The 27,631-nt window shown below is 48.3% G+C and overlaps 1 protein-coding gene across 1 annotated transcript in view; it reads right to left on the reverse strand.

Moving 5' to 3' along the window:
* The window catches only part of MAML3 (mastermind like transcriptional coactivator 3), a gene marked incomplete at its 5' end in the record, with an annotated part of 247,622 nt that continues 219,991 nt past the window's right edge, over window positions 1–27,631 (reverse strand). The window contains 3 exons of the mRNA XM_081999105.1: window positions 1–1,539; window positions 4,967–5,054; window positions 7,219–7,458. Coding sequence (XP_081855231.1) covers window positions 548–1,539; window positions 4,967–5,054; window positions 7,219–7,458 — 1,320 coding nt within the window. The 3' untranslated portion in view covers window positions 1–547. The remainder of the gene's footprint in view (window positions 1,540–4,966; window positions 5,055–7,218; window positions 7,459–27,631) is intronic.

Genomic DNA, 27,631 nt, shown 5'->3' on the forward strand with positions numbered 1-27,631 from the left:
GCCAGCCCTGTGGGCCTGGCTATGGCTCACCGAGACCTGCTTACCCCCGCGGTTACGCCTGTTTCCTACCAGGGCCTGCGCAATCGCCCGCAGATGTTTTTAGGCTTTAGCTCCTGGCTGTTTTCATCTGCTCCCCTGAAAGTTGCAGTGTTTACAGCTACATGAGGTGGGAGATACTGGGACAGCCCCACACCACTGTGCCACGAAGCCTTGTTTCGTTGGGAAAGACCAAATTTTCCCAACCAGAGGCATCAGCTGGCTTTTCCAGTTTCCCCATCCTGCCCCCGCCCACACGCAGGGGGTGCTGCCAGGCAACGGAGATTGCTTGGTGGAAGTCTTGGGATGCCGATGTTTTCATCGTCCCTTGAATCTTCCAAAGTTGGCTACAGATCAGCTCAGTTTGCACAACTAAAAACAAAAGAAAACAAAATAAACCCAAACCAAACCAATTCAAACAAAAAACCTATCCAAGGATGGGGAGAACATCCAACTCTCTTTTCGCTTTTTGCAAACATAACAACCAAAGCTCCAGACTATACAAGCCCATTCATTGGGGGTTTCCAAACAACTCATCAAGTTCTTGTATCCACTCATCCCCTGGTCCGCTCTTAATGATGGAGTCCACAAGGTCTGCGCCCTCTGATAAACCGGAGAATGACCCCCCTGCTCCTTCATTACTGTAGTTATAAGATATGTCCTGAGTGGGATTCCTCTCGTAGGCCTGGCCTTGGCTGCTCTGAGCAAAGTTGCCACCTGGCATTTGCTGTGTTGGAGGCTGACTAAAGCCAGACATCGTGGGGACCCCTTGGCTTATCGCAGGCATTACCATCGGCCTGGCCTGGCTGGCTCCTTGTTGCCCAGGCAGTGGTTGCAGCAGCTGTCTCCCCATTGCTGGGTTCAGGGCTCTGACTGTTCCACTCGTGTCCACAACTGTCTGATTAAGCCCCTGTGGGAAATGTTGCTTGGACAGCCGTGGCTGCCCAGACTGCAATGAGTACGTTGTGCCGTTATTGAAGGGCCCCATTTCACTGCTAGTCCTTCCAGGTATACCTTGTAAGCCACGCTGCTGCCAGCTTTGCGTTCCTTGAGGGACAGTCCCCATCAGGTTTTGAAGTCGTGGTGCTTGCGGCCTGGGTACGACCTGGCCTACGGGTCCTTTCATCTGCTGCTGATGCTGGGGAAGAGCAGAGTTTACCAGCATGTTCTGACCAAAATTGCCAACCATTCCCACCGTTTGTCCAGAGGCAGGCTGCCTCGTTCCCTGGCCTGCGTTATGTGTCATGTTCATACCACTTTGGTTTGGGTGCTGCAACATTTGGCTCATCCCTGTGCTCATACTGTACATTCCCGGCTGGCTGGAAGAGGCGTTGCTGTAAGGAGCCATGCCCATGTCTGACTGGCCTGCGGTCGTGGGCAGTGTGCTCGGGTTCTGGGAGGGACCCATTGCCATCATGCTCGCGTTCTGGGCCATCATTCGGGATGTCCTCATGCTCTGGAGTGCTGCTTGGTTTCTCACAGCTGCGATATCCTGGGGAGAACCTACACCAAAAAGGGAGGAAGGTAAGAAAAAAACCACAACCCTGTACATCTTACTTAACACATCTTTGCATAAAAGAGAATCTGTAGGAGCTTTCTGCATCACAGTAGGATTTCAGATTGCTGTGCTTTCTGAGTGTATAAATTGTTTCTCGTGAAGGCCAGCAGAGAGCTAGAAGGCTATCCATCCTTGGGACACATGCTTGCTGCCTAATGTTAGCTGCATTTCTGAGATTATGTGTTCCCCAACTCACTCTGGCTGCAGCCTCTGTCTGGGCCTGCCAAGTCCCCTCTCCTTGAAGGTAAGAGTCAACACAGCTCAAATGCTACCCTAAACAGGAATTGCTGATCATGTTATGTATTCAATTTGTGAAGTGGGACACTGTTCAGCAGAGAATACCATCCATGCAGACGAGCAGCCTAATTTCCCTTAAGGCCTAAAATGAGGCTGGCAAGGTTAAAAGGCCAATGATTTACTCACTAAGTTATTCTCAGTTATGACAATTTTGGGATGTGCACCCAAAGGGATTCATGCCTTCAGGTTCTTGAAGAATCGAGGCAACACGATTGCATGCGTGATGCATGATTACAGCCATGGTTGCCTCCCTGATAATAACCTACTCGGGTACCTCAGCTAGACAGCCACAGGAGCTGCAGGGCTAAAATAGGCCTGCCTTTCTCTTACTTTGCTAGGACCAGAGATTAAAAGTTTTAAGAAGTGACCTGGGAGTCAAAGTCCCCTTTCAAAAGTAAATGTGAATCTTTCTTTTTGTGTGCATTTTTTCCCCAAGACCAGTGATAATGTGCACCCTCCTCCATGAAAAAAAATTAGTCCCTAAGACTTCAAAGTTGCATATGCACTGTGATTCAGTAGCTCTTATCTTCTTCACATAAGCCTCATTCAGCTTCTAGCAAGCAAATGAGAAAGCTTCCACTGGTCGTCTTTAATGGCAGCAAAGCAGCTGAACTTCAGTTTACCATTCAAAGCTCTCTTTTAAATATCTCCATTGTCTTTCAAAAGTAAGCCTTGAAAATGGAAATGTCAGACTCAGAAGGCAAATCAATTTTTTAATAGCTGAGGAGGCATAAATGAATGGATTTTCTATACCATTGCTACTGATTGAGTCTATGGAAAGAAGAAAAATTGTTTTTTGCGGACATTTAAAGCAGGGAGAGTGTATTAGTGAATCGATATTATAAGCACATTTTACTCCACCTTAGGCCAGTGATGGGAAACCAGAAAATCCTAACCTTGTTAAATTCCACACCGTGGCAGATAACTGAACCATGCTTGTGTCTTCCTTTCAGGGGTGGGGGGAGCTATCGATTTCTGGGAAGCTGATATGCTTCTGTATTTGCTATCTTTATTTAAAAACAGTTACCGGAGCTCTGATCATGCCATGGGTTCATTGTGGTTTTTGGGTCACTACCATACCGAACTAAACACAATACTCCACTGGTGAGGCTCTGAGTAGGAGGCAGACAATTACTCCCGGCACAAACCTTATTAAATGCGAGATGTAAATATAAAATGATTACTTTAAGACTCATGAACCGTACAACAAAATCTGAACATTCCTAAACCAACGCCTATATGTTGTCCCTCAGTGGCAGACAACATACCTGAACATCCATGGAGAACACAGAATACTGGGCCCTGTTATTTACGTCGGTTTGGTTTCTGTGAGAAATGGGTATGAATAGAGGAAGAGCCATTTCTATAGTTTTGCACATAATGCAGAGAATGGCTACATCTCCTTTTTGCTGCAGCAGGATAAGCTTCTGGAGGATGCTTTCAGCTCCAACATACAGATAAATGAAACATTTTGTAGCATGAAGAGAGACCATCTGGATCGCACTTGAACAGGGCAAATGTAGTTGCAGCTTTTACTTTATCCATGCGATCAAACCGTTCTCTTAACGATTAGCACTGGAGTCCCCTTGATTTTTCCTAAATTGGATCACCTCCTCCTTCCATGGTTAGAAACAGACTCTTTTTACAATGACTCCAGCAAGTGCTTAGGACTCAGATAACATAAAAAACTTACTTAATGCATCTTTAGCTATTTTTCAATTGAAAATGGCGGTTGAAAACCTCCAAAGGAGTCACTACCAGCAAGTGGTTCACGTACTACTTTTGTTAACTACCTTGCTCGGCATGAGAAACAGGAGATCAGACAAGGAGCAGTTAAAAGAGAGATGCTACAGATTTTAAGATTTTGGGCCACCTTCTGGTCTCATTTACACATAACCTACTGCACTGGACTACATTCTTGTGACTAACTAGGAATAACAGGGAAATCACAGAATGGTTTAGGTTGGCAGGGACCTTAAATACCATCTAAAAATTTATATTTTAATTAGCTCATTTATGAAAATTAATTCCTTGCTCTGTCAGATTAGCCTAAACACTCTTCTTTATTTCTTTTAAATAATACATATGAAGGCAAGGTTTCAAAGAAGCATTAACGCAGAAAGATTTTACATGTACATCTCAATGTAAGGCAGCGCAAACACATATGTTTTGATTTTGCAAATGAATTGTCGGGGGGGGGGGGGAAATCATTTCATACAGAATTTATGCTGCCAAAGATAAGAACGAGAAGGCGATTAGAAGGAGCCACCCTGACCTATACCAGCAGCAGATCTGGCTGCCTGCTCACTTCCTGGGTACGAGAACTGCAATATGCTTGCCTCCCTAGTTTTCTGCTGCAGTTACATGACGCTATTGTGAACATAGAGCACAAGAGCACATTCATTTCACATCTATTTAGAATCTGTGGTTAGCGAAGATATTCAGCTAATGCTTTACACCTAAAAAGCTCAGAATGAACTTCTTTTCCTAAGCCAAAATGACTGTACTTACATTCTTCAGTTATCTGCAAGCACATCGACATAATACTTGCTTTTTTTAAGATCATTAAAAAATTTTCCATTTACGTCTCAGGTATTTCACTCTGTTTCCCACAGTTGACCTTTATCAGTCACTTTTCCAGAGAAGGATGACCTCTCTGAAATCTTCTGCTCACCAAACTAGATAAAGTGGGGAATGAAGAGGGGTAAAGCCAAGATACAGTAAGAGACACTAGCTTAAAAAAAAACAAAAAAAACAAACCAAAAGGCATAATGAGAGTGGAAGCAAACAAGATAAATCCATAGAATCTAGATATCAAGGAGGCAAAACAAATGTCAAATAAAAAATGCAGCTTTTGCTGAGGGGAGCAGAAAGGAAATTGGAAACTTAACTAAATACACAAACCTGGGCATTGCCCTTTGGTAAAATATGTGGTATGTGCAAGTGCGCAACAGCCTGTCTTCCTCTTCTGGCACACTGCTTAAACCCTGGTCTTCACAGAATGTATGAACTTTCATGTGCCCACTACAGGGACATACGTTGACTCCAACATAGGAAAAAGAATTTGACTTTTACCTTGGAACTGATTGACCTGTTGCACTGGATACGGGCTCCGCTGTTGCTGCAGATGCTGCCGAGGCAAATGTGACTGCTGCTGCAACTGCTGAAAACGAATGAGGGAAAGAAAGCAGAAGAGAAAAAGATGATTGATTAATTCATTAGCGAGCTGAGAAAGGGGCTGGTGGCAAAAGTACTGCAGCAGAACTGCAGCATTTCTTATCTAGCAAGCTGTTCTGGAGAGACACGCAGAATCATTTGAAGAGTCTTCCTGAGAGCCCTTGGGACTCTCAGGTCAGCACACGGACTCCTTTTGGTTCAAAAAGGAACAAGGACTAAGGCTAACATCATCTCTCCTTACTTACAACCCCTTCATCTCAGCCTCTACAGTGCAAACTTAGCTGTCTTCAGGCTGAAAGGAGAGGGAGGGACGTGAAATAACTTTGCTTACCTAGGTCTAAGGGCAACTAAGGCCACACACCCTTTCCTTCCCCCAGCCCTGCCAAGGTCTAGAGGTTTGTGTTCCTGGTGCAAGACTTTCCTCCACCTCTGCACTCAAAACACTCAGCTGCAAGGAGTACTGCATCCTGACCTCAGCAGTGTGGCCTGGGACCATTCCTGCTGCTAAGGCACATTTCCTCTTGGGCTTCACTGAATGATATTCGGAGAGCAGGTGATTGCAGAATGCCTCCCTCCCTTGATCCAGTCCACACTGCTCCTCTGTGGTTATTTTCTATGAACACTCATGCATCTAAAACAGAATCAAGGGTTGATTATAAAAACAGAGAGTGTGTTTACCAGGGCTTTCAAAGCCTAGGGTATACTTGACTAAGCATTTACTAAAAGGACATGTCTTGCTGCTTCATCTGCAGCTGTACAAATACTGTGTCCAAAAACAAGGACGTGTAACGAAGGTAACAGAATGGCAAAGCTGGGAAAGAAGCAAGTACTAATCCCTGTGTTCATAAATTTTTATTATAAACTATCTAAAAGACAAAAGGAACCTTATTAGGCACAAAACACCCAAAAGCTAGAAGCTTGAGGACTGTAGCTTCATTGCTTTTCATCTATGCCAGCACACTTGACAGCTTCAGCCTTGTGGTTTTTCAACACTTTTAGGCACGTCTTCAGCAGCCAAGTCACTGACTGGCTCTTGGGTTTATGCACTTGAATTGACCTAACCCATGATGGGGGAACATTACTGCACCCTCGCTCTTCTGCCCTTGTTCACCCCTGAACCAATTCATGCGTCTTTATCCTGAATATTTCTAGAAGCATCCTTCCTGTTCATTGGGTGTGAATTTTTCTGTTTCTCAAGAGGACCATGAGAAGAGGGGAAGGCTATCAGTATTTCTGTGGTTTATAGAACCCGCACAAGTGCTAATGCAAATTAAAGCAGACCCCAGCTCTAAACTGTATTCCCCCAGCAAGAGAGGTGAAGCCAAGCTTAAAGCAACTACCCGCCTTTCAGAACATCATCGAGGTGACGCAAGGGAACTGTAAGGTTAAACTTGGGTATAAGCTTATAAGGAACTGAACACTATGACTTCTCACTGACTTTCTCCTGGGCTGCTTTTAAACTACAGCCGAGTTAAATATGTGTACGATATCACCGCTCAGGCTGGGTAATTTCACATCCATATTGCACAGCCCAGAGGTCCAGAAGCTGGGTGACAGGCTCCAACGCAGCCATTCCACACTGCCACCATGAGAGGTGGTTTTACTGCTCTCCCACTTCAGCCTCTGGTTCCCCTCTTGGTGCTGCCTCTCCCTTGTGCTAACATAATTGCTCATACTGGTATGTGACAAACCAGATTAAGGAATTGATCTGGGCAAATACTTTTTTTTTCTTTGCCAGGTTACTGTTAACCCACATCAATCCTTTGTCTCAGCAGACCGCTGCACGCTGTACACAGCTTTTACCAGTGCAAGACCATAGCCAGAAGTACGGGGAAGCACCGGCAACTTGTACCTGTAGCAGAGTCTTCTTCTACCAGCGTTAAATGCACCATGAGATACCAGGCTAAGAGCTACCTTTTCCAGTGTCTAAAATCCCACGTGACTGCCCAGCCAACTGCTGGGAACATGGGTAATATTTGCCACGCTAATGGTAAGATTGAGGCAGATTCTTTGATAACCATTGCTGAAACAGCACGATAGGAGCCACAGAGAATTACCAAAGATGAAAGGAAGGGCTGGCGTTGCACTGTCTAGTGCTCAAGCTGTCACAACAGCAACACTGCAGTGCCCGAGACAAATGGATACCATACCTGCTCTGCTAGGATTTGCTGCTGCTGCCTTTGCTCTCTTAGAAACTGTTGTTTCTGCTGCTCTATCACGTGGAGCTGGGCTCTTTGCTCAATCAGCATCTGCTTCATGATGGCCGCTTGAGGTTGGTTTCCTAGGAAGGGACCCCCAGAGCTTGTGCCTGTGACCACACTGCTGGAGCCTGGTGGGACAGAAGGCTGCATAGGCCCTGCGGTCCGAGACAATCCCACCTGGTGCTGCTCCTGTGCAAAGAGAGAGAGAAGGCCTCGTTACTTAGGGTGCTCCATGGGCAAGGACAAGTACGGCTCGTTAACAAGAAGCCTTGAGTCTGTGGGTGAAGACTGGAGCTTGACAGAAGTAAAGAGTCCTCAGAAAGGCGCTTGTGGCTTACGACCAACCCATGGGCTGTTTCCCACAGGGGGTGGCAGGTTCCTCTTCTCTCCCAGAGTTCAAAGCCCCCTCAGATACAGCAAGAGCACTTTACAATTCATTACTAAAAAAATAATAGAGTTGCATACTAGGTTTATTTTCACGCAGGGTATGCAACTTCAGAGTCATGTTTTTCTAACCCTCTTCTCTCTCATCGTGGAGACAAGTTTGTTTTCTCTCCCGTTCCATTTCCCTTTCTCAGTAACGGCAGTTTCACGCAGTTCTCTGGATTGAGGAGCCAAGGGTTTGGGTGCACACAAAAAACAGCGGGAGCTGGCAGCATTAATTCCCCCTATATTGCACCGGAATCTCAGGATTTTACCACATAACGTGTTCAAGTAAGATTTCCATCCCGCAGCAACGGGCCAAAAGCGGGTAGCAGGAAGGATGCAGGGCGCGCGATGCCGCAGACACCCTCTCCTGAGGCCGCCCTGCTTTCTCTTCATGCTTCGAATCCCGTTTGCTGCCTGTTAGCGCCGGGAAAACGAAGCCACCGAAGGCCAGGGCGTGACTCTCCAGACCGGGCCTCCACCAGGCGCCGGCCGCGGGCAGCGCGGGGGCCGGGGAGTCCGCCCGGCCCGGCAGGGAACCGGGGTTCTGGCCCCAGCCCCAACCCCGGCGCTCCCGCCGCCGCTGCCCGGGGGAGGCTGCGCCACCGCCCGCCGGCAGGTGTCGCTGCCCGCCCGCGGCGCGGCGGGGCCCCCCGGGCAGCCTTCACGGGGGGCCCGCGGAGCCGCCCGGTGAAAGCGGAGCGTGCGGCCGACCCCCGCCACAGAGCGGCACCGCTCCCGCCCCGCCCGCGCGGGAGACCCAAAGCCGGGGCCTCTCGTCCCCCCGGGCCGGGATGCGGAGGAGCGCGGCGGTTGGCTCCGGCTGCCCTCCCGCAGGGCACACACCGCCCGTGTGCCGGAGCAACCTTTACCTAGTGCCGGGAGAGGCCCCACACGTGCCGGCTGGCGGCGACGCCGGGCCCGGCCCCTCTGCCGGGCTAAACAGGGCGAGCGCGGCAGCGCGCTCGGCGGCACCGGTCTTAACACCTGCTCGCTAGAACCTCTTCCATCTTCCATTATTTCGTAGAGATGGGCCCTCACCCAGAAACATCGGCTTGATGGAAAGGGCCTGTATCACTTCAGGACCCTTTCTGCAAAGCGTTCCTGCGTGAGGTTCAGATTTCACCTGCTTCATCGGTGTTACGTCAATTACTGTGCAATTGTGAACGTATATTAAAGTAATCGTATGGCACCCACCCCAACACAGTCAATGAAAGGGTTAAAACTGGCGCTTGAGTGTAGCTTGGGAAATTGGGATCGGCCTTTCTGCACGAAGGTCAGGTTTTCAAGGACCCTTCTGAGGAAGTAACAAGAAAATACAATTTGACCACATCTCTACTTTGCACAGATATTCCCTGAAGAGCTCCCTGCTGAAAGGCAGCTCTCCGATACTTAGGTTCTTTCTCTTTTTAACACCTGCCCTGGTTTGAAGGTTCCCTCCCCGCTCCTCTTTTCACATCTTCCCCCATCCCATCTCATGCTGCACTTTACAACCCAGCCAAGCATGGTCTGTAAGGGCAAGGGCTGCGGCAGCTGCTGGGGCTTCCCTCAGCCGGGGTCAGGGAAACGCACTCACTAGTGATCCCTTTCACCCACCCGTCGCTGAGCTCCCGTTTTCTCTGCTTTGGGGGATACACAGGCATCAGCTGTCTCCTGCAGAGCTGATGGTAAAGGCTTTTTCCTACCACCCCCTGGCCCTCCCCCGACTTCTGATGAAGTCATCAAGTTACAGATTGCATAACTGATGCACAGGACTATCTTGTGTTATACTGGGAGATGGGCCAACTGCTTCCATTTATAGACAAAAGCAATGCCACGCTGCCAAATAATGGAGTCTTTGCTGCAGTCACTACAAGGAAAAACAAAAGGGAGGGGGGGGAACCCCATGACCGAAAGGGCTTGCTGTGAAGTGACATCATTCGGAGCTTCCTCCACCGACCTCAGCGCACAGCTGCCTTCGGTGCTGCAGCCCAAGTCCTCACTCAATCGCCTTCAAAACAATCCTACTACAGAACTACTGTCCTGGCTCTTATGCGCACACAGGCGCGGCTGAGGGATGCGTTCACCCCACAGTAATGCTGCAGAAGGCACTCTATTCTGTATCGTGTTACAAGTTAATTCCAGAGCTTAAAAGGGAAGAAAGCTTTGAAAGGAGCCCCATCAGATGAGCCCCCTGCAACCGGGCAGCAGTGGAGGAATACGAAGATTAGCACAAAGGTGTTACTTCCAGTGTTGTGTATTTAGTCATTTCGAGGTACGAGAGTTTACCTAATCATAGTGAAAACTTCCTCTTTCCAGTTTTAATAACAGGTTTAAAGCCAGGCCTTCTTCATCAAGCCCAAACACCACCCTGCCGCCCAGAATATTTCTTCTCCTTTCCACTTTTTTTGGTGAAAACTCTTCCCAACCAATGATGAAAGGTCCCTCTGACATCACTGGGAGCAGCCCTGGGTTCTGTGTCCCAAAAAGAGGAGCACAGCCCAGGCAAAAGGTCTCCACAGGCAGAAGAATGCTCCTTCGTGCCTGTGAACAGCGCTGTCTGCCAAGAGCACCTCTGCAGCCCGGCATGGCTTCTGTTAACCTCCCAGGGAGGTTGCACGGCCCTGCCCAGCCCTGGCAGCAGTGCGGGGCCACGAGGGCTTCTGGGCACCTTCAGCTACCCAGCCACGGGTGTGCACACCCACCCTCTTTCCACTGTTCCCTCCAGAGGTCTGGCACAGAGGTGAAACCTGGAAGTGGGCTGGGGGGTACATGCATGTGGCTGGCAACTGGTGAGGAAAGAAGCAACGCTCTACGCAGCTGCCTCTTACAAACCATGCCTGCTCCAGGCCCAGATGCAGTCTTACCACAGGAGCCGAGCATCACGTTGAGCACCTCGGGCTGAGTGCAGCACTTACACAGTTACAGAGCTTTGAAACCAAACTAATCCAAGCTTCATGGACAACACCCTTTGCTCCTGCACTGCCTGCCAGCTCCCTCATCCTCCTACTGCACCCTGAGCCTTCCTGCCCCTAGACCTCCTGCTCCTCCTCCTCATTCCCTGCTGTCCCTTTCTCCTTCCTACACCAACCGGCACTGCTGCCTCTTCGTTCTCCAGACACCCCCATCAGCACCCGGGCTAACCAGCTCCTGGCTGCACATCATCTCCACAGCTGACAGCGCTGGTACCCAGTGGCCCGTGGCCACAGTCTGCCTCACCGCGTGGTTCAGCCTGCCACCGCTCCGGAGGGATCCCTGGGGATCCCCAGCAGCAAGGGGACAACCCAGCTCCTTCCCCCAGGGCCCCGTGCTCGTGTGCGTGTGGGCACGTGCATACAGGGATGACCTGTGTGGGTGTAGGTAGGCACGTAGTCCCTGACAAGAGTGACAAGATGTCCTGGAGTGGGCAACACGTGCTGTATTCTCAGCCTGTCTCTCATCAGCCTGTTACATCTGGGAAGAAGGTACAGCGTGGCTTCTGATTTTCACTCTGGCTATTTTCATTAACACCCAAAGCCACTGTGTGCTACCCACTGGCTGCAAACAGCTCTCTTCTGGTAACGGTGGCTCATGCAGAGTTACACGCGCTCCAGCCGGGAACAGGGAAGCTGCAGCTCCGCCACGAGGTCCTCGCCGGGGGGCAGGCAAAGCCAAGAGGCCGGTTATGTGAGGGCAGACAGTGCCAAGGCCTCTTCCTGTGACTCGGCTATGCCGCAGAGCGAGTTCAAATGCAAGCGTTGGCCCTGGCAAAGCCTCCCAGGGACCCTGCCGGGACCCCTCCTGCCTCTGCCTCCTCAGCCACCCGCTTTTAAATTGGCCCAGGGACAGAACCGAGTGCTCGGCCCCTAGGAGCAAAACCAGGTATTGAAAGAGCCAAGTTGCCATTTGTAGAGCCAAAAAAGAGCCACAGTTTTCAAATGGTCACACGTCTGGAGAGGTTTTTACAGTTGCAGAGCACTCAGTAACACAAACTTTTGCAGGGATCTGGCTGCTTAAGTTAATGCCTACATGGGAGTTGCCCGCTGTTGATAATCTGATCCTTAGTTAAGCAACAGGAGCATAAATCCTGGGTCCTCCTGTTTTATCTCCAGGGATCTGCTGGAGTGACGGGATCCTCTGCAGGAGTTCAGGGGTGATGTGTATGCATATACATACAGTTATGCACACTAAACATAAAGTGACTTTAAAAAGAGAACAAAGGTGAGTGGAAAAGGTATTTTCCTTCATCTCAAATCTTATATGCCTCTCTTCCTTATCATGCAGTGATTTATTCCTTCTGTATGTCATTCAATCTCCCAACTACAGCTAAAAGCAATCACACAATTTTCTCTCAGAACAAGCAGAATGACCACGAGCTGATGCCCTGAGAGCTGGGCAGCTGGGTGTGGGTGGGCACAGGCGGGGGACTGGCCAAGCCTACTCATCAGCCTTCTGTGCGCAGCCTGCTGATCCAAGCCCTCGGACATGGGTGAGCTGCTGAAGTCCAGAAGGGCAGAGCAGGACCCCAGGGAAAAGGGGCTGTTCCAGGCAACTGCTGGCAGAAATCGATGGAGGACAGGTATTCCACATCTGGGAACAAAGCGTTTCCCAAAAACCCGAGGGAAGCCGAGACTTGAAAGCAAGGTCTTACTGTGCAAAACGGACAATCACACGTGAGCTCGCTGTGCCATTCTGTGGTAGGTGAGCTAACGCAATCCTTGAATATACAAAGAGCAGAAGCGCAAACAGAAGCCAGGAGGTGGCTTATCCTGCGTACTGCTTTAGAGGAACGATACTAGAAAAACGTATACAATCAGACGTCTACATTTTAGAGTCAGAGCAGCAAAAGAAGACACAAAAATTATTTGAGGCAGAAAGTGTCTGCCAGTGAGTGACTTAAAGAGCTTGATCCATTTAGCTTACCATAAAGAAAACTGAGAGATGCTTTGACCGCGGTATATAAAAATACCTTCATGAGGAAGAAATCCTTTAAAGAGTTCTTTTATCCAGTGAAGAAGGCAAAATCAGGAAAAAGGGCTGGAAGCTGAAGACAGATTCAAACCAGAAAGAAGAATCAAATTTTTACATTACGATTTCATTACCCATCAGAAATGGCAGATCATCACGTTTTGATGTCTTCCAGGATGACAGCCTTTCTGCATAAACACAACTTAGTGGCGGGACTGAATGGCCTGCGATGTACAAGATGGAACAGCGCCAGTCTGCCCTTACCTCTGCACTGCTCTCAGCTGCGGCTCCCTGGCACCCGCAGAGGCAACTGGCCCTCCTGCACCGCGCTGGTGCTAAGCTGACGGGCATTACTCCTTTGTCGTGGGGTTCTTGGGTACTCTGGAGGTCTCCAACCTATTTCTGGGATCTAAAAATATTACTCAATTTCCATGTGCTATGTCACAGTAAAACATCATCTCTACCCAGCGTTTTCAGAGCAGCCTGAAAGCATATTCCTATATTCCCCCCAGAAATATTTCTATTAAATTCCTCGGAATGTTGTTACTTATTGTGTCTGGCAGGGATCTTAATCCCTCTCTCTAAATCAGGCTCCCCAGAGCAAAGCCACCTTTCGCAGAATGGTACCATCCAACAGACTAAGGGAATTACAAATTCATTCATTTCAGACCTTGGGTTTTTTTGTTGGTTGGGTTTTTTTTTTTTCCTTGAAAGAGCCAGCATACAGGACGGAGGGATGGAATAAGCTGGGTCACAACTCTGACTCCGGCAGCAGGCTCTGCAGAGCAGATTGCTTCACCTATTCCCTCTGTCACCCAGCCTCAGGGAGGGGCTACAAACCTCCCCTCACTCCCTGGCCCCCGGCGCCATGGTCTTTCATACAGTATCTGAGCGAACGAGATCCCTCTGACGTTTGACACCAGACCTCTGCATGCATCCAATCTGTTTTCCTTTCACCTCCCTTCACCTGCATCTCTCCTCCCCGCATTTTCAATACAGTTTTATTCTTCCCAAAGAACAAATGGAATCTCTCAGGCTGTTACTTCTGCGTGTTTTCATTTGTTCATGAGAGGCTCTTCATTTCTGGTGACCAAGTAGATAACGAAGGATTCTAAAATGAGCAACTGTTTTTCTAATACCATTTAAGAGCTGAAGACAGTCAGAAGCTCCTCTCAAAGACTGCGAGGCAGAAGCAGTCGCCACTTTACCGGGTTGCCCCAGAAGCCCTGGCTCCCCAGGCACCGGCTGCTGCTGCCGTGCTGTGGTTTGACTCCACAGAGCTGGAGCACCACTGGTGGGATTCAGAAATGCAGCATTCCAACAGAACACTGCTGAACTTCAACCAGCGTCATTAAACCAGGCTCATTTCCTCTTTTACAAATAACAACTCTGGCGTTTTCTCCCCTCCCCCAAGAAAGAAACCTTTGCAGGGGAAATCGCTCCTGCTTTTCAGTTTTTTACCAGCTGGTCGCAAGGTATGGAGCGTAAGGATACAATGGTTGGGTTTGTGTGCAAAGGCAGAACTGTTCATTTATCTCAAATAACTAGTTTTCTCCTAATTGCAATTTTTTATTGGTCTTATTTTTAGGAGGAGGAAAAAAAAGTATCAGCCCAAATTAAACCCAAAATAGCCTTTTTACATACATCTCTTAAAAAAGGGGAGAAATAAGTATACAAAAATACTTGTGAAGTGTAAAATTAAGATGAGCTCTTCTTATTTGCTTTAATGAGTTAAAAGTCGTGGCTCAAGCAGAGCCTCCTGCAAGTCTACCGTTATCACCAGTACCCACTCGGTCACCTATGGGATGTGAACCTTGGGGTCCTTGGCAAGTCCCCATGGATATGCCCGTTCACACTGTGTATGGCAGGGGCTAGTGACCGTGCTACCAGCTGGCTCCGAGGAGCTGAGACCTGAGCAGGCGCAGAGCCCTTGCGACTCTGGCAGGTCCAGGAGACAGCCAGGGCCGCTTCTGGTGCTCCCACCCAGCCCTTGCAACAGGAACGAATCCGCCCACTCTGCAACCTCACCTGCTCTTGAGCCGATGGCACCAGCGCTCATGCTCCAGTGAAACGGTATCTTACATAGTTTTCTTGCAGGAGTGAACTAATGGGGTTAATCAAGCCATTAATTTGACCCGCAGAGGGAATGGCTGCACAGACACGTTTCTGTGAGGCAAGCCCAGGTGTGGTTTTATGGTGCATGGGTTACTCCGAGGTTACTCCCCCGTATGGCTCGCACCCCGCAGGAGTATGGAGCAGCCCTCCTTTCCCTGAAGAGCAGCCAGCCTGCAGTAGTGTCTCGAGGTAAGAGGCCTGAGGGGGCTCCCAATGCCCACGAAGCCAGCCCCAGCTGGCCGCTTGGCACTGTCTCTGCAGCTGTGCTCTCCAATGCCTGCTGCCCACTGCCGCAGCCCCGGTTTCTGAGCTCCGGCCCCTGAGCGGGGCTGGTGGCAGGGAGGGAAGGCAGGCGAGGATTTGAAGAAACACCAAGTGCCCAACCTTCTATTTTACGTGTATTATGAAGGCTGTAATTACTCCCCTCAAAGACTGCTGCGTGAAGCTGTGCCATCATGGCATTTCATGGCGTGCCCCACCACTCTGAAAGCAAGCAGCAACCTTTGGGGAGCACAAGGCAGGAGGAGAGAGTTGAAAAACCAGCCCACGCCACAGCTTTTCCACACCCTGCCCCTGCCTTCTAACCACAGGCATCGCTGGGGACTTTCAAAGGTACAAATCAGGCTGCTCTAGAGGAGCTGCGACTGCCCTCTCGCTGCCAGCTTGGCCCCGTCTTGTCAAATTTCCCGGGGTTTTGGAAGCTAGTCCGGGAGCAAAGCAGAGCAAGGGCTGAGCTCATGGAAGCGGCTGGATCCTGAACCTGGTGCCTGATAGAAATTCTCCTGCTAAAGGTTTTAGCTTTAATCAATGCCCCCTTCGAGTCCATCCTGGAGCAGGGGGGAGGAAAGCTAATGTGAAGTGAAATGATAATCATGGCTAGAGAGCCCCCGGGAAGGGGCAGAGAAGAAAAATGGAAGATGAAAGCAGGCAAATGGTTTAAACAAACAGTCGCACAGGGCCAATGAAAAGGGGGAACAGAGGGAAAATGACACAATAAAAATAAATGCTGTAAGAGAAAGAAAAGCTTCTAGCGCACACAGGGAAACATGTGGGGTCTGGAAAAAGCAAAAGTATGAGGAAAAGATGCTCTAATGGAGCTCTCTAGCAGCAAACACTAAGCCATTACCAGGCAGCCCCTTTCCTTCTAATGGCCTGGGCCTCTACCCCATTATCACCTTGTACCCCATGGAGTTCGCTGGTATTTCACAGAGCCTGGCTCTAGGTCACGCCTGGCAGAAGCTGCCTGAAGTCTCCTGCGGACGATTGCAGAGATTTTTAATTTTTTTTTTTACTCTAGGTGAAATTTTGTTAAATTTCCTCTTGGTTGTTTTGTTTGAGCATAAACAAAAGGTATTTTTCACACTTAAGGGCATTTTTCAGACCCTTTTCTCTGTGCTGCGATAAATGAAATCCCTTTCATTTTTAGAAATTCAAACTTGGCACTTGTGTTGCTCCTCAGCAAGCAGCATGTATTTGCCAAGCCTGAAAGAATCCTGGCTGAGAAATAAACACAGTGGGCCATATGCTCTCCTTCCCTTATGCAGAAGGCACCTTACCTCAAAAATTGGGAAGAGGCTGCAATCGCCCTATGTCATTGCTTCTGCCAAGGCAAAAAAAAAAAAAAAAATCCACAGAAAAATTTAGAGCAAAGGTTTGGGGCTGTCACAAAGTAGCCCTCTTTCTGCCTGTCTCCAGGGACCTCCCCTGCGCTGTCACGGGCTCCATGGCTGGCTTCTGGCCTGGCAGAAACGCAGGGAGGGGTCAGGGAGCGCGTATGCCACGTCCCTGGTGCTCACAGTAAAGCTGCGTTAGCTTTTATCAGTGTTTCCTGGCACAACTTGCTTTGCAAGTGAACGATCTGCAGAGCACGACTGTTCCTTTAATACTACTCTTTTCTAGCGCTTTCACATCGTGCCCTTACGGGAGGAAGATGACACACCAGAAGGACTCGGGTGAAGTGAGGACTTCTTTCTGCTCCATGCCCATAAGAAACACAGAGGGAGAGCGTGCCACGTACATGCAGCACCTCAGTTTTCTGGTGGGCTCTGGCAGATGACGAGTGTGACTGATAAAAAGACCAGAGCAGACACACTGGTGCTTATGAGGAATGGTCATCTATACAAATCCATGCATAAATTACACAATCTTCCCCTGTCTGACACCGACTTCAAAGCGTTGGAGTAACTCCCTTGTCTTTGGTTGCAGACGCTCGTCCATGCAGGCTCTCTGCAGGTGGTATTTCAGTCTAAAATCGAGAGCCAAATGTTTCCAAAAGGTAGCTGGCAAGACCAAGGGAAGTGACCTTCCACTGCAGCTGCCCAGCAAAGCCACATTATCTTTGCTGTGGTTTCAAATAACTACCTGCTGATAAGCTGAGGTGGCTGGGATGCCATACAAGGCCTATGATTTCCCCAGATAGTTCTTTTAACGTCCTTGAACCCAGGCTACCCAGATCACCTAGTTCCAGTACTTGAAAACCTTTTGCTTCTTCTTCACCTTGGACATGGTCTTTGTGTTTCCACTAGCCACCTGGCCTTTGTTTTGACATTCAATCTTACTAGCCCCAGTGGAACTGAGACAAGGTATTCTGATTTGGGCTATGCCTAGGTTGTCTTTAAGCTTGACATGCTCTTCACTGCATGGTTCCTCACCTCTCTCCAAGGTCTACTTTATTTATATGGCTAAGGAAAACTCCACTATTGAATTAATTTCTTTTGCAAGGCCTAACTCAGCTCGGCTTTTGGCAGTACTGACTTAATCCCTAGATTTCCATGTCTCTAAGGCATAGCTTCCTTTGCTGATCAAGCCCTTATTCATGCCGTCTGAGGCTTTTTAGATATCCTTGATACCTCTTCTGAGACAACTACTTATCTCTTAAGCTTTAAACTTCCCCCTTTTTTTTTCTTTTTTACTTCCTCCACTGTGAATGCTTTTTTGCCTCCTTCTAGCCTGCCATCTTCCTAATGTATACTCATGTTCACCAGCTTAACTAGCTCTCACAGCTGCAATCCCAGCTCCTCAAGCCCTGCCTTCTCCTGCCTTCACTGGAGACAGGTCTTTGCACAGGAGCGTGTTGATGTCTCCCATGAGAGACTTAACAAAGCAAGACATGATCTCCCCCCTCCCACTGCTTGCTTCCCTTCGTTTCCTGCTCTCCCCTCCTGGCCACACAGGCCGTGGCCTCATCAGTGGTCCCTAGCCCTCTGCTTGTCCTGGCGACCTCGCTGCATCCTGTCTTCTCATCTCTCTTGCCCCCATCTGCCTCCTTCTTTGTATCTTGCTCTTCTCTCACTCCCTCCCCCTTTGCAGCACAAGCATGCTTTATCTATGTGCTTTAAAAAAAAAAAAAAAAATCCAAACAACACTTGACTCCAAGTGACTCTCCAGTTCTCACCCTATCTCTCTTCTCACTGTCATCTCTTAAGCTTATTGAGTGTGCTGCCTATGATTTATATGATTTAGGCTGAATTTGGTCTCCAACTCCAACATAGATTCTTTCCCAAACAGGCTGTCGCTTCTCGCCTGTCGCAGAAACCAGTATCACAGAGTCTCTAATACCCTTTGTCTGGCTGCAGCTCTGCACTATTACACCACGCTCGCTGCCACAGCCTGTCAGCTCCTTCCAGTGCTGCTGACCACACTCCACTGGAAATCTGGTCCTCCTTTCCCAGTGCTCCTACTTGACTCCAACACCTTCTGTTGCTTGCCCGGTGTTACGCGGACTCTTTTGTCACTACTCAGCCTCCTACCTGCCGCTGTTCTGTGGCTCTGCGTCCTTGTCCCTCATCTCCTTTCCCTCCCACTCGTATCTCTGGAGCAAGCTCACTCTCCATGCACATTCAAGGACCTTCTCTACACCAGCAACTCACAGACCTACCTCTCTGTCCCCAGCCAGTTCCCGTCTGTTCCAACTAAATTCATGCCTTGCCGGGATCATCTCATGGATACCTGTCAGCTCAAGCTCCAAGTAGGCTCTCATCCTACTCCCTAGGCTTCCTCTCCTTCCTGTTTCTTCAGTCCCCATGGACACCACCATCACTTGCCTATCACTCAGCCCATAACCTGGTTGTCATCTTTGCCTCAACCCTCCCTGCAGAGTCCCACAGCCTGGCTCTCATCGCCTTGCACCCTGACAATTGCAGTCTTACCCCGCTTGCAGACAGAGTGCTTGCTGCCCAGGCCATTTTCTTTGCCCGTTGTCTTGACTGTGGCATCTCTGTCTTTGCAACCCTCTCTTGGCTTCCACCTCTTGTGGATTTCAGCCCCCTCCCTTGCTCTCAATCCAGCTGCAGCAATGCCACCTTGCGCATCATCTCTCATTCACTGCTGGGACCTTCCGTCACCTCGTCATGGCCCGCGCTTTTCCACATGTTACATTTTAGCTAGAAGTGCCTTCACGCTTTCTTCCCTGCTGCATTTCATTTTGGGGAGGAGATTATCAAAATCATACAAATGTGACCCTGAACTCTGCCCCCAGTATAGTTGCATTTGCAGAAGTCTGTAGAAATTCCTGTCTCCATGATGTCCAGCAGTCTCCTCTGTTTCCTTGTACTCCCTGGTGTGTTTGTCTCCCTGTGTTATCTCTTATCTTACACTTAGACTGGAAGTATTTCGGGGGAAGGAAACATATTTACATCCTGCATCTGTAGGGAGCCTAGCACAATGGGACTCCCAAACTGTGAGTACGACTCAGAGGTGCTACCCACCACAGGGCAGGGAGTTACAAACACAACTTAGATCTGCGTACAGCTAAATATGCTATTTTATATTCTGTAGATGTGAGAACACCAACATTTCAATGTGCCCTTGCTCCACTTCTTCTTCTTTTAAAGGACACAATATTAGAATGAGATATTGTATGCTGAAAAAGTCGGGAAATGCTAAGTTACAGTTCCCACGGCAATTGTAACTCTGCCTCATATGGTGGGGCACAAAGGTTATCACCATATACAATAACAGAGGATGCTGAACACATGCAAAGTGACCAAATTACTGTCGTGGCAGATAACCAGGTCTTTGAACTTCTGTGCAGGTAAAAATCTTAGACACTTACTGGGCTTTTAGCATTTAATTCTAGAAATGGGAAGTCCGACACCCTATAAATAAAAGTCAAAATTACGTTGTATAGCAAGTCACCGGTTCCAGCAGTAGCTTGTAGCCCTCTTTGCAGAAACGCAGCTAATGGCAACAAGAAATATTTCCGTTACTTTATGAGCTCTGGTAGCTGTCAACTGAGAGAGGGATCTGCCGATCAGAGAAATCTGGGAAGACATGAGCGTGTCAGAACAAGTGAAAAGACTTGACACAGAGGGCACATTTTTGTTGAGCAATTTGCATTAGCACTTCTGGACAAATTCTACATTTCACATGCAATTCACAAACCAACAGCAGCGCTGCTAATTGGTGCAGTTGCCACTCAACTGCAGCACCTTGTTTGAGCTATCGCTAACGTGAATGAAGACTACAGACTTTTTTTGAGTTGGGTTCCCCCTGCCCCCACTTTCATCTTTATAATTTCATTACATCAGTAACTTAAAAAGGTCCTGGAATAGAAAAATGCAAACCTCAGAAAAGTCCCGTTGAGGTTATTAAAAAAAACCAAACCAACCAAAAACCTGTTTGCAAAGCATGACACCCTTCATCAATGTAACTGTTAGCCCTACCATCACTGTGAATTTGACCGACTCCCAGAGTGCCAATGCAAAGCTACATGTTGATCTGAAAAAAATAACAGTAAGTGGCAGAATACTGGTGAGACTGAAAATTGCAGCCACCAAACCAGGGCTGTGCTCTGCACGTATCTAAAATGCTGATGGGATGACAGAATCTCTCTGCTTCCTCTTAGGTGGTACCAGAAGTTATTTAATTGAAAACAGGGCAGATCTCTCATCCATCATTCTTTATCCTTTGTAAAATCAAGTCTCCTGAGAAAAGGAAAGAGCTTCCATACTGCAGCTTTTACCGTTGTTCAAAATGCTCAGGCAGCTGCGGCTCAGCAGGTTTGGCTGACTCCTTTTCATAAGTTGGATGGCTATTTTTAGGCCATATTTCCTTTAGACCCCTACAGTGCAAAATCCAAAGGAGCTAATGGGATTGGCAGGTGCATAGATTATTGGTAACCTCTTCTCACCCAATGTTCACATTTCCCTACCATATTTTTTTCCTAATGTACAGTGAAAAGGGGAACAACCTACAATTAAAGACTTTCCTAGCCAGCCTCGATACCTTTTAGATTCAAATGCTTGATGAAAAATCAATGCACAACAGCAAAAGATGGAACAGCATGAGAAAAACTATACAGATACACCTAGATCTAAATAAATCTAAATCTGAAGAACTTGATTTTTAATGGAGTATTTTTGTTGCATCCCTACAGACAAATAGGCATCTGTAATGTACTTTCATTCTGATCCTGATCTTTCTGCAGCTGCAAGAATCCCACCCCCTTTCTTGTTTCCCTTGAGATGACCTTGGCCTCATCCTACTAAGGGTCCAACCTCGTTGTTGGAGAAGTCACTAGGAAAAGGCCCATCTTACCCATGGCTCCCAGCTGTGCTCTCCTCAGGAAGAACAAGAGAAACTACAGTTAAGCTAGTGTTAACTCCCAATCCTGATCACGAGTGGGTCTGAATCCCAGATACGGATGTCATTTCATTTTCTGCAGTGAAGCACAAACCAGACTGTTGGGCAAACTCCTGTAGTACATCCTTGTGGTATGAATAACTCAGCTGGGGCTTCCTTCTGCCACACCCTGGGTTACAGGCACAGCAGTCACATTTCAGTGACTAAATCCTGATTTGCAGGCCCAATTATTTTGAGTATGACTGCATGGTCTTCTTGGAAATCTCTGCTCCCCAGGCTGTAGTATTCAGGGACGCAGGGGCTGGCTGGGACCTCTGCGTGTGCTGTCCCGAACGCGGCAGGGCTGCTCCAGAGGGCACTTCAGCCCAGTGGGGCTCTTGTCTCCTGGCCTCCCTCTGAGCATCTCTCCAGTACCCACCTGGCAGGGCATGAAAAAAGAGAGCCCCTGAAATCCCCAGTGATATAGGTTGCCTCCTTCCTTCCAGCTACTTTATCCTCTGCCTGTATTCAAAAGACTTTGTCTGGAGAGCTGATACCTCAAACCCTTGACAAAGAGAAGCAAACGATGCCTCTGTGAAACCACAGGCTGTACTTCCCAACGGTAGAGCAGGGCTCCAATTTACCAGCACATGGTGTGGCCATCAGCTGTGATTCTACAAAAGCTGCAGAAGGTATCTTTGGACCTCTTAATATCTTATTTCTGACATATGGAGGGACTGGGGAGCTTGCAGCTTCCCACCTGCTTAAATATAATTCACTACAAAACATCAAACAGATGCATTCAGCCCTTTGTAGACATATCATTACCTTATGTGTTCATGTAACACGCATCTGTAGCACATTGGCAGTACACCCAGTTAATGTGTGGGAGACTCCCAGGTTCAAAGCCTCCAGTGTTTCTTTTGTTCTCTAATGAATCCTTCTTTTGTTTAGCTCCCCCTCCCCTTAGGTTGTAGCTGTAACTCTGTCATTAGCATCTTAAAAATCTTTTCCTCCAGAACTACCTACAACACTGCAATAAGCTGGGAACGTACTAGGAAGCACCTAAATGAATCATGATTCTTACTTAAGACAGGTTGAACAGGTCTGGGTCATTGTTTTCAGCAGCACTGTTGCTTCGTTAGCAAACTCGGTAATCAAATATTCCCCTAAAAAACAGGTGAGGTGAGATTCCTGTGCCATATTCCAGCTGGTAAGTGAGGTTCACAATGTTTCAAATAAAAGATGCATTCATGACTACTAGGGGTGTCACAATTTTTGTGAGTCTCTGCAGACCAGCATCTGCTTCTCAGTGTCCAAAAATCAAAGCCTTCAGGCACCTCCACAACAGCCCACTGAAAATGCTGAGCTGTATCCTTTGTGTGGAAATGCTGAATTCACTGGACTTCAACGTAATGACCCGAAACTTGATTTTCTAGATAGGTATGCACGAAAACACACATGTAACACTGAGATACCATCTGCAACACAGAGTGGCAACTTTGGTGTCCGCCAAATTCACTGTCCCTCCCAATGCTGGCATCTTCCTGGGCTTCGCCAAAAGGGACCAACTACCAACAAGTTCTGGGAAACAGGTAGCAGAAGATGCTGATAAGGAAATGTTATCACAGACAGGCACAAAGACAGAAAGACTTTACTCATGTTCTGACAACTATTTGTCTGTGAATGAAATGCAGTGTGGGTTTTGCCCCTAGAAAAATGCCAAGCTAACATTCACTGAGTTACTGTGCCTTCAGCGGGCAGTTCTTCCCAAAGTTGTCAGACCTCTTCTCCCAGACAGCTTAGGGGCTGCTAGAGATGGCCAACGGTCAGGATGTGATCTGGGGAACTTCCTCTCTGAGAAACCCAGTGGCAAGGCAGGATGGCCACACCACTGGCAGAAGCGTCGGGACTACCGAGTGCGGTGCCGCTTACACCTCACGGACATCTCCGGCAACTTGACCGCAGTGCTCGCGCTTCCATGTACGGTGGTCTGAGTAACTGTGCACCCCAGTCAGACAGTTCAGCTTTATAACAAGGCTTGTGATTCTTAGCCAGCATGGTGATCTATACCTAATTTCATGAGACAACTCCAAACTATAACAGAATTGGCAGATTTCAGCATTCAGTTTGTCACTGAAAAAAAATCAGCTCCTTAACAAGCACAACACATTAGCAATGTGTATTGTTGCCCTATATTCATCAATTAGCATTATTATCTTTTTTTAACTTTAAGTGGCATGTTTTCTTTGCTGGCTTCCTTCCAAAATTGTCTGTTACTCTGAGCTGAGGTAGTAGTACGTGTTCACACTGCGTGTGATGAGACATTTCTCTCTTAAAAAACATAAACACACCACCACCTTAAGAATGGTATAGTGACAATGCCCAGGAAAAAAGACAACCATAAATAAACCCCGTTCTTCCTCTTCCTGACTTTTCAGAAACAGTCCTGCAGCAAACTCCATCTCCTTTGGCTAGCCACTAAAATCAGCAAAGATAGGAGCCAAAGCAGAGCTCCAAGCCTTCAAAAGCTGCTGAGGGAAGTGGTACAGGGAGCTCCTGGAGTGCCCCTGCCTTCCCGATGTTCCTCCTCACAGCAGAATGGGAACCTCTGTCCCGTAGCTCTCCGCAGTGACTGTGAGTGCAGCGACAGCCTTAGTTAAAGCTCAGCTGGTAGCAAACTCCCTTCTGAAAACTGAACAGCAAGCTCACGCAGATCAACAGCCAAATGGAGCTGCAGATGAGGAAGGCCTGCTGCATCTTCAGCAGGTGCTGGGCATGGACACGTCTGCTTACAAGCGGAAACGACCGACGATTCACAATGGCGAAAGCAAGGCATACAACCTGAAAGACTAATTGGCTTTTTCCCCTCCCCTCAAAACATTTTCTTATGGCCTAAAAATACATCCTATATCTTACATAAAATGAAGAGGAGCACATTGTTAACAGCCACGTCATAATAAAATCACCTCTAAATATTCAGGAAGCAAAGATATTCCCGTTCCCAAGCTCATACTCGGAAGAATCACTCTGAGTGTGTGGCATCAGTTTGGCACTGGTGCTAGGAAGAGAAACAAGCCAGTGCTGTATGTCTGATTTATATGTTTTTACTGTTATTCTCACTTACTAATAGACTGCTTCAAAATTCATTTTCTCTCCTTTCTTAAAGGCTGTGGCCATGCTGACGAGTACAAGTGAAAAGCTACAAGATTTTTCCGAAGCCAAAGTCATTGCCTACAGGATGAAAACCTTCATCCACAACGGGCTCGACAGTCAAGCTGAGAGCCGAGTGCAGTGGTGCAACGTAGGTCATACGGTCTTTTCTACGGGAATACAAACAAGGATTAGTGCAGAAAGAGGTCCAAAGATTATTTAAATGCCAAAACAAACTTAATTGCCTAATTAATTGAACCAGGCCCCACCTCCTCCAGAATAACTCGACCCGTTCAGCACTGGAAAAAACTTGTGTTGACACTGCCCTTGTTTGTTTGGCTGCATGTCAGCCCGAGAGGGTATATTTAGCTTTAGCGCGCTTGCAGGATTGCATCTTGCAGCTCAACAGGAAATCTCTGGAGTCAAAGCTAAAGATATCACTGCACGCTCGGAAATTTATGGCCAGCTGTAAAAGTGGAGCTGTGGTGGTCAGAGTGCTCAACAGCCTTCTTTTAAATGAGCGAGGAGGCTGAATTAAACACTCTGCTGAGTTCACAGCAGACAGGGTGCACCCACCAAGCTAAAAATAGCAATAGAGGAGGCTCTTCTCTTGCTGGGATAATACTGAATTAATACATCCCATTCCCATTCCCAAAGCTCGTACTCACGAGGAGTAGGCAGGAGGGTGAGAAATCTGAGAAGGGATTGCTGGGGACTGCATGCACGTGAAGGATTGCTGAAGGAGCACAGAGAACTCTCCCTCCTCTGAAGCTTTCAGAAATTTTAACAGTTGTCGGATCCATTTCAAAAAAGATAAAACACAAAAGAGAACACGCATCTAACGGGCTTGCTTTTCCATGAAAAAATCTAGACGCAGGTTATGGCACCAATTCACCAGGGCAAGTGAACAGAGAGAAAATCCTTTTCTTGTGGTCTTGCCTGTCCTTGGCGGTGTTAAGTGGCATTTTACCTGATGCTCTCATGGCTCCTGAGCACACCTCTCCAGAGTAAGCACGGGGCACCTCAGCTGCAGCCTCCCCTAATGCTTCCGTCTCACAGAAATACGTTACTCAGGGAAGAATTTACTAACGTGACTTTTGTGCCAAAAGTTGAAAAGGTTAAAAAGTAACCTGGGTATGGAAACTCACACCTCCATGGTCTCTCTCATGAAGTCAGCAGCGATATCCTGGTGGATGGCTGACAGCGGGCGAGCACCTGAAGAGGCCTGTGGTACCGTGCGACGATGCCAGCCCTGTGCCCGAACAAGTCCTGACACCTTGGTACAGTCACCCAGCAGGTGGAAAAAAGCAACCCCCACCACAGAAGCCCAGGGAAGACAAGGCCTTGGAGCAAACCCTGACTCGTGGAGAGCCGTTCTGCAGCATCTCGTTTGTATGGCCTGATCGTACAAGCTTCATAAGGCATTTTGTAAAGCACTGGGACGTATTAACTCCGCGAAGCTCTGTGGTACCCTGAAGGATCAGGCCCTTCTACTTCACTGCAGCTAAGGCATGAACATGACCCAGGACCATTCTCTACTGAGATAATGAAAAGGCAGGATGTAAAAATGGCTCGCTTTCTCTTAATAAGTTCTTTCTCTCTCTATCTTACCACTTTCTCTCAAGTAATGGCTAGCTGACTGTTTACATTTCTTCTCAGCTTTGGGAACGCTTTGTACGGTCCAAGTAATCCAAGTAAGACGGAGCGCACCTCCCTCTGCTCAGTGATAGGGCAGCTATGTGTGTTGAAGCAGCAAAATCAAAAAGGGGTAAATGTAAACAAGCTCTTTGAAGAGTTCCTCGGGACACAAAGTGTTCTGTCCATAGCTGTGTAAGGAAGTACCGCGGCCTTAGAGTCATGCTGTTGATACCAAAAAAAGCAACTTTGTTAATCTAAGTAAGATTAACCTGTTTTCTTTCAAGCAAAAAGCCGCAGGTGCCACCCTGCCCACAGCTGACTGGTCTCACAAGAACAGACTGATTTCTTTGACTCCAGACAGGTCATTACCTGGTGGAGAGGAGGTCGGTAGGTGGTCGTAGGCTTAGGAAGTGTGCAGACTTTGGTTTTATTAACTCTACACAGGAAAAGGCTAGTTGTAAGGCTGGGGTCTGGCAGCCTGATGCACTCACAATCTGGATTTTGGACAAATCACTCCCCTGCCTCATGCCTCAGCATCCCCATCTGTATGGCCAGAACGGTGACAGTTCCTGATTTCACCAGACTGCCCTGGACCCCAGCAAGGCAGCCAGGATCCAGGGAGATATAGTGCTCTGGTTACATCTTCAGAGAATACATTTTCTCCAAAAAAGCCCAGAATTGTATTTCTTGTCTGCATGCACCTGAACAAACCAACAGGCAAACATCTTACTCAGAACACAAAAAGGAAGAAAAGAAAGAAATGTTTCTATTCTGTTCGACTCCCGCTTCCTTTCAGCAATGTTACTGAAAACACAGGTTAAGGAGAAAGCAGGAGGAGAGGAGCAGGCTTCTTGGCTAAAAACGAGGGATGTGCTGTGGCCCCAACAGTGACAGCTTTTCTGGGTCCCGGACAAGCCTCTCCTCCTCTCCAGGGCTGGGTGAGACAGAGCAGCAGAGCCCCGTGCATCTGCCATGGCTGTCGCGAGCCGACAGCTGTGTGCTCCCTCAGCAAGCTGCTTCCTCTTTGTCAGGTGTAACTTCAGTGCCACGCACCACCGGGCGCACGTTCGGCCCCCCGTTACAGGCACCTTTGCGGTACCAGAGCAAGGCTTGGTCGCCGTTGGAAGATTTAAGGGACGATGCTGAGATGGGGGCCAAGGCTGGCCGTGGCCAGCTGCTTTCGGCTGCTCCCATGGCAGCGCTGCTTGCTGGAGGAGGCGGGGTGCCTCTCGGGCTGTGCCGGCGTGTTACACTACCAGCGCTAGCTCATCGCTGAATCCGCTAAAGGAAACAAGGTTCAGCTGTAAATGGGAGACCCCTCAGCAGGGAGAAACCCTGCAGATTTCCCACGAGTGGAAGAACTTGAGAAGGCGCGGAGCCCTTCTGCGCCAAGGCACGGGTCCAAGCCGCCTGAGCGCACGGCAAGGTAAAAGGCAGCTCAGCAGCCCGCTCTCCTGGGGCAGCTCTTCAGGATGGTGACAGCTCCGTGGAACAACCCGCCGCGATCCCAAAAACTTGCTGTGCCAAGTCATGACCTGATTGG

The sequence above is a fragment of the Phaethon aethereus genome (assembly GCF_964289735.1).
Source record: "Phaethon aethereus genome assembly, chromosome: 4".
NCBI classification, from domain to species: domain Eukaryota; kingdom Metazoa; phylum Chordata; class Aves; order Phaethontiformes; family Phaethontidae; genus Phaethon; species Phaethon aethereus.